At 46.0% G+C, this 10,000-nt stretch overlaps 1 protein-coding gene and 1 pseudogene across 1 annotated transcript in view; one reads left to right on the top strand and one right to left on the bottom strand.

The window, feature by feature from the left end:
- The window catches only part of LOC115416108 (formin-binding protein 1-like), a 27,370-nt gene extending 22,887 nt beyond the window's left edge, over nt 1-4,483 (top strand). The window contains 5 exon segments of the mRNA XM_030129824.1: nt 539-671; nt 2,055-2,200; nt 2,420-2,556; nt 2,954-3,112; nt 4,133-4,483. Coding sequence (XP_029985684.1) covers nt 539-671; nt 2,055-2,200; nt 2,420-2,556; nt 2,954-3,112; nt 4,133-4,161 — 604 coding nt within the window. The 3' untranslated portion in view covers nt 4,162-4,483.
- A 5,387-nt stretch (nt 4,484-9,870) lies between these two features.
- LOC115416101 (noelin-like) overlaps nt 9,871-10,000 on the bottom strand; it is a 4,397-nt pseudogene continuing 4,267 nt past the window's right edge.

Raw genomic sequence — 10,000 nt, 5'->3', positions numbered from 1 at the left:
CAGACAGACAGAGAGAGACAGAGCAGAGGGACAGACACAGAGAGAGAGAGAGACAGACACAGAGAGAGAGACACAGAGAGAGAGAGACAGACACAGACGAGAGAGAGACAGACACGAGAGAGAGAGAGACAGACAAACAGAGAGACAGACACAGAGCGAGAGAGAGAGACAGACACAGAGAGAGAGACACGACACAGAGAGAGAGAGACAGACAGAAAGGCAGAGGGACGACAGACACAGAGAGAGAGACAGACAGACAGAGGACAGACACAGAGAGAGAGAGAGACAGACACAGAGGAGAGAGACAGCCACACAGAGAGAGAGAGACAGACAGACAGGCAGAGGGACAGACAGACACAGAGAGACAGACAGACAGACAGAGAGACAGACACAGAGAGAGAGACAGACAGACTGACAGACAGAGAGACAGAGAGAGACAGAGGGAGCAGAGGAAACACAACTACACACACAGACAAACACACACCTGGACACTTGTATAATATATAATTGTATTTTATGTGTGTGTGTGTGTTTTCAGAGACGCTCTGCTGAAGATGAGGGAGGTGTATGAGCGCAGTCCACAGATGGGAGACGCAGACAGTCTGGAACCAAGACTGGAGGAGGTGAAACAGAGTCTGCAGAGACTGGAGGAGGAGCTGAGGAGACACCAGGTACACACACACACACACACACACACACACACACACAGGAGGAGGAGCTGAGGAGACACCAGGTACACACACACACACACGGAGACACCAGGTACACACACACACACAGGAGGAGGAGCTGAGGAGACACCAGGTACACACACACACACACACACGGAGACACCAGGTACACACACACACACACAGGAGGAGGAGCTGAGGAGACACCAGGTACACACACACACACACACACACACGGAGACACCAGGTACACACACACATACGGAGATACCAGGTACACACACACACACACACACACACACACACACACAGGAGGATTGTATTATTATGTAGTGTATTTAACCTTTCTGTCTGTCTGTAGTATATTTAACCTGTCTGTAGTATCTCTAACCTGTCTGTCTGTCTGTAGTATATTTAACCTTTCTGTCTGTCTGTAGTATATTTAACCTGTCTGTCTGTCTGTAGTATATTTAACCTGTCTGTCTGTAGTATATTTAACCTGTCTTTCTGTCTGTAGTATCTCTAACCTGTCTGTCTGTCTGTAGTATATTTAACCTGTCTGTCTGTCTGTCTGTAGTATATTTCACCTTTCTGTCTGTCTGTAGTATATTTAACCTGTCTGTCTGTAGTATATTTAACCTGTCTTTCTGTCTGTAGTATCTCTAACCTGTCTGTCTGTCTGTAGTATATTTAACCTGTCTGTCTGTAGTATCTCTAACCTTTCTGTCTGTCTGTAGTATATTTAACCTTTCTGTCTGTCTGTAGTATATTTAACCTGTCTGTCTGTCTGTCTGTAGTATCTCTAACCTGTCTGTCTGTCTGTAGTATATTTAACCTTTCTGTCTGTCTGTAGTATATTTAACCTGTCTGTCTGTCTGTCTGTAGTATATTTAACCTTTCTGTCTGCCTGTAGTATATTTAACCTGTCTGTCTGTCTGTAGTATATTTAACCTGTCTGTCTGTAGTATATTTAACCTGTCTGTAGTATCTCTAACCTGTCTGTCTGTCTGTAGTATATTTAACCTTTCTGTCTGTCTGTAGTATATTTAACCTGTCTGTCTGTCTGTAGTATATTTAACCTGTCTGTCTGTAGTATATTTAACCTGTCTTTCTGTCTGTAGTATCTCTAACCTGTCTGTCTGTCTGTAGTATATTTAACCTGTCTGTCTGTAGTATATTTAACCTGTCTGTCTGTCTGTAGTCTATTTCACCTTTCTGTCTGTCTGTAGTATATTTAACCTGTCTGTCTGTAGTATATTTAACCTGTCTTTCTGTCTGTAGTATCTCTAACCTGTCTGTCTGTCTGTAGTATATTTAACCTTTCTGTCTGTCTGTAGTATCTCTAACCTGTCTCTCTCTCTCTCTCTCTCTCTCTGTCTGTAGGTGTGGTTGTCGGACACAGACAGCAGGCTGTCTGACCTCAGTGGGCGTCGGCAGAGCGGAGGTTGTGGGTTGAATTCTCAGGCGACGACGCCAGGCAGCAGCAGTCTGAAGCAGATGGACAGTAGGAGTCCAGCCAGCAGAGAGAGGTGTCCACTTCTGTCCACTTGTGTCCACTTCTGTCCACTTGTGTCTGTCCCCTGTGTTGTCCAGGTTGTGTGTGTGTAGTTCAGGTTGTGTGTGTGTAGTTCAGGTTGTGTGTGTGTAGTTCAGGTTGTGTGTGTGTAGTTCAGGTTGTGTGTGTGTAGTTCAGGTTGTGTGTGTAGTTCAGGTTGTGTGTTGGACTCATGTGTGTGTTTGTGTGTCAGTCCTGACGGCAGTTACACAGAGGACCACAGCGCTGAGCTCACCTTTAAGTCCCGCAGTTCAGAGTTCGACGACGACTTCGACGACGAAGAACCTCTGCCCAGTATCGGCACCTGCAAGTCCCTGTACCCGTTCCAAGGTAAACGCACCGGACCTGACTGGACCGGACCGGACTGATCGGATATTAGACAGGTCCCAACACTAATCAGATATTAGACAGGTCCCAACAATGAACCCATATTAGACAGGTCCCAAAAGAGATGGGATATTAGACAGGTCCCAACACTGATTAGATATTAGACAGGTCCCACAACTGATCAGATATTAGACAGGTCCCACAACTGAATACGGACCCTGACCGGACCGCCACACCTGACCGGACTTGACCTGACCAGACCACCGCACTGGACCAGACCGGACCACCACACCTGCGTTAGGCGCTAGGTTCTGAGCCCCTGTCACCGCCTTACCTGGACCGGTTCCGTCGGTCCCACGTGTCTGACCCTGTTCTGTGCTCTGGGTTCCGTTGTCCTCAGGTCAGAACGAGGGCACCCTGTCCATGGTGGAGGGGGAACTACTTTCTGTGGTGGAGGAGGACAAAGGCGACGGCTGGACGCGGGTGCGGCGGAACCTGGAGGAGGAGGGCTACGTGCCCACCTCCTACATCAAAGTCTTCCTGGACGGCAGCGCCAAAGGTGCCATGACCTACATTTGACCTGTCTTAACCTCTGACCAGCGGCTGAATGTCAACCAAGGGGGGACTCTGGGGGCGGTTGCCACGGTTACGAGGAGCCGGGCAGGTGTTTGTTTACCTGTAGAACCTCATGGTGATCCAGCAGAAACCAATGTCTGGGATCAGAACCAGTTTCAGTCTGAGGTTCTACTGGAGAACCTCAGACTGAAACTGTTCTGTATTACCCATCAGTATGTTCTAGAACCCGTGATGGAACGGGTTCACACACACGTTCCACAAGTAGAACCGACCAAAGGTGGAAAAAAAAAAAACAAACAGATCTAAGGTGCAGTAAGTCCAGTTGATTCGACATCAGTGAATAATCAGGTCCCAATAGTGATCAGATATTAGACAGGTCCCAACACTGATCACATATTAGACAAGTCCCAACGAGGATCACATATTAGACAGGTCCCAACAGAGATAAGATATTGGACAGGTCTCAGAACTGATCAGATATTAGACAGGACCCAACACTGATCACATATTAGGTCCAAACAGACATCAGATATTAGACTGGACCCAACACTGATGACATATTAGACAGGTCCAAACACTAATCAGATATTAGACAGATCCCACCACTGATCAGATAGTAGATAGTTCCCAACACTGATCACAAATTAGGCAGGTCCCAAGACCAATCAGATATTGGACAGGTCCCAAGACTGATAACATATTAGACAGGTCCCAACACTGATCACATATTAGACGGATCCAAACGCTGCTCACATAGTAACATACAGCGTGTATTGTGAGGGTTTGCAGACGCTCAGATCAGTCGTCATGTGAATGTTGGAATCTTTTCATTCCTTTTGCCTTTTCCTCATTAGTGTTTCAGATGTCAGACCTTCAGAGTTTCAGGTCATTGTTTGTGCTGAAGCGGCAGCAGTGTCACATGACCTCCTGTCTCACCTGCTCTAACATCTCTGCTGTCTGTCTCTCTGCCTGTCTGTCTGCTGTCTGTCTGTCTGTCTTGTAGGCTTTGTGCAGAGTAGTCGCCTAGTGTAGCACTTTGGCCGTAAGTCGAGCAGGAGGCCCCCCCACCCCACCCCCCCCACAGGAAGACAAGTGTACAGAAAACAGATCTGAGGAAGAAAAACCATCCAGCAAGTATCTGGACCCATCAGCACACAGAGCAATGACCCTGCAGATGTTAGACAGGTCCCAGCAAAGAACCCATATGAGACAGGCCCCAACATTGATCACATATTAGACAGGCCCTGACACTGATCACATATTAGACAGGCCCCAACACTGATCAGATATTAGACAGGTCCCAGTACTGACCACATATTAGACAGGCCCCAGCACTGATCAGATATTAGACAGGTCCCAATACTGACCACATATTAGACAGGTCCTAGCAGTGAACAGATATTAGACAGGTGTAAACACAGATCAGGTTTTCAAATATCAGACTACGTTCAGATGCAGGTAAATGTGACCTGGATCTGATCTGTTCCAGACAGTCTGAACAGCACTAATCTGACCCAGACCACTTTCATATGTAGTCCTAAATCTGACCCAGACCACTTTCATATGTAGTCCTAAATCTGACCCAGACCACTTTCATATGTAGTCCTAAATCTGACCCAGACCACTTTCATATGTAGTCCTAAATCTGACCCAGACCACTTTCATATGCAGTCCTAAATCTGACCCAGACCACTTTCATATGTAGTCCTAAATCTGACCCAGACCACTTTCATATGTAGTCCTAAATCTGACCTGGACCTCTTTAGTCCATGTGGGTCACTTCAGGACCTCTTTAGTCCATGTGGGTCACTTCAGGACCTCTTTATTCCTGGTGGGTCACTTCAGGACCTCTTTAGTCCATGTGGGTCACTTCAGGACCTCTTTATTCCTGGTGGGTCACTTCAGGACCTCTTTAGTCCATGTGGGTCACTTCAGGGTCACATTCAGTTCAGACTCTAAACTGACAGAAGTCGTATTTAATGTAAAATATGAACAAAAACACGTTTGTTTGTTTGTTTGTTTGTTTGTTTGTTCTGAGCTGCAGCTGTTTTCAGCTCATCGGACACTTTTTATCGTTTCAATCTGTAAATGAATTTAATAAAAAATCAAATGTATGATGTCATTGTTCATCAGCTCCGAGTTTTTATACGATTTAATAATATTGACGACTTCATCGGACCTGTTCCCGATCAGGATTATCGATCAGCTGTTGTTCATATCTGTCAGCCCGAAAAGTTTATCTGACCTCCGATCAGTTCGCCTGCCAAATAGAAATGATAAATAAATGAACAAAAAAAACCCAAAAATGCTTATGTTCGTGAAAACGTTGAAAAAATGCGAAGTGGGCGGTCCTTCCTGTCAGCCAGTGAGAGCCTGAACTAGACCTGAGTGTTTTTTTAAAGTCTCACTGGAGTCACATGGTCCAGCTGTGACGTGTAAATAAAAGTGTAGCTGCTCACCTGTACACCTGCTGAGATTAGCCCCGCCTCTTCATGATCCTGCTCTTAGCTCCGCCCCCTTTGCTTAGTGTAAAATGTGAAGCTCATTCTTTTTTATTTATAGTGAAATGTTTATCTGTTATTTATTGATTTTTTTTTTTACTGCTGATCATGCTCTTTTCAACTTCCTGTAAAGTTTACCTTTCAAAATAAAGTAAACTGACTCAAACACCGAGGCACACGTTTGTTTTCCTTCTTTACTCTTGCTCAGGGGCACTGTGGCAGCAACCCTTATTCCTAATCAGTGAAGTGCGAAACATGAAGGAAAGTTCAGCATTTTTCAGCCTTAACGGAGGAAAACGTGTCCAGACTCTGTCAGACTTGTGCTAACTGTGACTGTGTGTTCTGTGAAAGCTCTTGTTCGTCTGATGCATAAATGACAGAACCAGTCGTTTCGTATCAAGTGAACCTTTTTATTTGTGTTCAAACACATATTGTCCTGTTCATTTCTTTGGACCACCCACAGTTGAACGGACTCGTTCCACAGTTGAACGGACTCGTTCCACAGTTGAACGGACTCGTTCCACAGTTGAACGGACTCGTTCCACAGTTGAACGGACTCGTTCACATGCAAAATATTCAAAAGTCTGATTTTCCACCAGTTTATTAAACAAACACCTACAAGAGGCAACTGTTAGAAAACAACACCTACTACAGTACAAAGGGGACTGAAACCAACCCGACAGATGGACCAGGACCAGAACTTGGACCAGAACCTGGACCTGGACCTAGACCGGGCTCATGGCTGATGGATGTGACTCTGTGATGCAAACCTGCTGACGGACGGAGGCTCCTGAGCTGAAGGAGGAGGCGTCCCATTGGTCGAAAGGCTTCATCCTGAGCCTGTGATTGGCTGCGGGGACGCCGGTCCAAACCCTCCGACGTGCAGCAGACGGACGACAAACACGAGTCACAGCGAACGTTTGGAAGTGAAGGTGAAGTAAACCAGGACTGTGTTCCACTCACTGCACCGTTCTGCCGCTGTTCCACCGGTTCCACAGATCAAACACACAAACCTGATGTGAACACGTTTACATTCACAAACTAGCCTGTAACAACAAATATGAACCTGAAGTATCAGAAGATAAGTGGAACTGTAACAGTGTTTTGTAGCTGTTTCTCCACTTCTGGTCCATTTTGGACCTTAATTTTTTCGGTTCTTCTGGTTCTGTTGGACTTCAGATTCTGTTGGGCTGAATGTGGAACCTGAACTGAAATGACTTCAACATCCTTAGGTTCAACTAGTTTGACCTTTTGGACTTTGTTTTGTTTTACATTTGAAGAATTTGTTACAAAAGTAAATGAAAAGTCGTCAAATGGACCCAAAACCTCTGCAGACGCTAATGGTCGGAACTATTAACTAGTTCTAATGAACAGTCACTTATTCAACTGGTTGGACGTTTGTGAGCGTCTGTAAATGAAACTGTCGTTGAAGCGCTTCGTTAAGGTTTGTCTTCATTTCTGAAGTTTGTTTAGTTGTTGTTCCGTCGTTAACGTGAACCACTTTAAATACTGTCGTTAATTAGACTGAACTGACTGGACAGTGACGGTCCGAGTCCGAAAAACGGCAGCAAATAAACCTGGACTAAAGGGCAGGATGTTCTATTCTATTCTACTCAGTTCTATGTTCCAGCTGTTCCTCTGCTCCATAATCCAAACCCATCTGTTCTTTGTGAATGGAACACAGTCATACAGTTCAGCTTCACTCAGACTCCATTTCCCAGAATGCCCAGCTGAGTTGTGACATCACATGAACTATAAATAGATTAGAACCTTCAACTCACACCAACTGAAAAACTGAGAGAAGTGGAAAGACACGTACAACTTCCATATTGCTGTATAATACAAACGTCAGAAATGCATTATTTATTATTATTATTATTATTATTATTATTATTATTATTGTGGTGTCAGAGTTGTTGTGCTTTTGTGTGTTTGCGTGTGTTTGTGCTTCGATAATAACAAATCAAACAGTCGAACTTCTGCCGATCACGTCTGCATTTTTTTACACCGATGTTCTAGAAACAGTTCTTGTCGGACGTGCGGTGGAACCCGTCGGTCCACGACTACAGCGCTTCGTCTGCGGTCGGCGCTAGAGTGGATCAGCTGGGCAGACGCTCTGCTGTGATTGGTCATTTGGTTGTCGGTGTCCTTTTAGATGTTCGCGTCTGACAGGCTGCGTTCTGTTTCATCAACATGCTTTGTCGTAAAGCTAACTGGGATCGGTCCATTAGCGTGCTAGCCACATTAGCGTTAGCACATTTTTCAACACAGTCAGAGCTAATGAACCAATCGCAGTCACGTGGCCAGTGTTACTGCAAAAACTCATAAATACGCAAAAGTATCCGACTTTACTGAACAAAAAAAGATAAATAAGGCTGATGAAAGTGAATAAAACCTTCATCTACTTTTTATAGTTTCATACTTTCCGATTTCAAAGCCACGTCGTGTCCACAGATGACGTGGACGTGGTTGGGCGGACGGAGACGATCTCTGGAAGAACCGACACAAACAGTCTACTCTCAGATGCTCCGATGTGTTGACGTACTTCCTCTGGGGTTTTTGTCGACTTGCTTCGATAAATCGCCTCTGTTCTCATGAAATCGCATTGAATCTCACACCAGTTCTTACGACATTTGGCGTGTTATACCTACGCATTCTCAACCTTTCACGTGTTATTCAATGCCGTTTGATCGCGTGTCAGTTTATGCTAAGATCTGCGGTCACTTGGCTTGGGCGGCGCCGGTTCCTGCACCTGGGAACCCAAGTGCTACCTGTGAACGGTTCATCGTACCATCACGTGAGCCCACGACGCATCGTCGACAGAGGGCGCCACTTCGCCATCGAAAAAATTGTAAAAGGCCAATATGAAAGTGGGCGTGTCCACGGCCAAGAAAATACCCCCAGTGCTACAGATGGAACCATGGATACCTACGAACATTTGGACTGTTCATCCAGACGATTATCGATCTGCACCAGACCACGGTCCAGCATGTGCTGTGGAGAAGAAGGTAGCCACGCCCACTCCAAAGAAGGAACCTCAGCAGGACAACCCCCGTCGAACTGTGACGTCCACTCGTGTCGTCACAGTTCACTGACAAAAACCAGGTTTACTCAGTGCCCGTCGGGAACCAAATGTTCGGTTCATGTACGATGTGGTTTCAGTGTGAACACATCGGCCGGTTTCCAGAGTCGGTGCGGGAACCGGCGCCAACGGGGTTCTGTGGGTCTGAAAACAGCTGATGTTCCAGTCCTGGTTCTGGATGTGGATCAATCTAACAATAGAAGTGGGCGGGACTCCGACTGGAGGAGAACTCAACTCATCCAATCACAGTCCATATCTGACTTCTATCAGTGACCAGTAGGAACTAGACTGATATGTGGAACCACTGACATGTTCTAAAGCATCAACACATGGACCAGGAGAAGGAACGGAACAGGGAGAAGATTTGAAAAATTGAAAATTCCGAAATCAAAATTTCTCAAAACTGTGAACAAACTTTGCTGACATCGTCTGAAGGAAGATGCATATGAAACCCGAAATGAATCCGAACTGTTGTTTCAGAGAAGACGTTTGAAGAAAATGCTAACGAGGGCAAAGGCGCTGACACCGAACACAGCGTCTTCACAACAGCTCATGACCAATCGGCGGCAAGATAAAAACCAGGTGACCTTTGTTTTCTACGATAACAGTGAATGCGGACAGTCGCAGCTCGGACTGACAACAAAAAGTCCCAAAGGGGTCTGATGCCGCGTTTCCACTACGTGGAACAGCTTGACTCAGCTCGGCTCTGGTACCAGGTCCTATTCCAGACCGTTTCCATTCCGGGATACTACCCACTTTCCAGTACCTGGTTGTCATAGCGATGCGGTGCGTTACTTCCGTCGTCTGCTCAGAGTTGCTGATAAACTCACTCGTTGCCTGTTGTCTCGTCAAACTCATCCTAAATTTTTCTCGTTGGAAAGACTGAACCTCCAGACTGACCGGTGTAGTTTTACAGTTTACTGTCATCGTGTGGATTCACCGACCGACAGATTTACCGGAAACTTCTGCATCTGTTTTTGTAAAAGGGCGGGGCACAGAAACAACTCTGACCAATCAGTGCTCTGCAGTGTTTACACGTCACCTTTCAGTATCTGGTCCCCAGTCCTGGAACCTCAGCGGAGGTGAGACCAAAAAAGTAGTACCAGGTACCAGATTCCAGGTCCTTTTTCGTAATGGAAACGCAAAAAGGCCGGGCCGAGTCAAGTCGAGTCGAGTCGAGCCGGTACCACGTAGTGGAAACGCAGCATAAGGCATCACTAAACACTAAGTTGGCAACACTTCCTGTATTGAAACAACCAATCACAGCAGAGCAGAGGTGCATTGTGGT

This window comes from Sphaeramia orbicularis, unplaced genomic scaffold, assembly GCF_902148855.1.
Source record: "Sphaeramia orbicularis unplaced genomic scaffold, fSphaOr1.1, whole genome shotgun sequence".
Classification (NCBI taxonomy): domain Eukaryota; kingdom Metazoa; phylum Chordata; class Actinopteri; order Kurtiformes; family Apogonidae; genus Sphaeramia; species Sphaeramia orbicularis.
The sequence above is the reverse complement of the archived record's forward strand: the minus strand, read 5'-3'. Positions and strand labels throughout refer to the sequence as shown.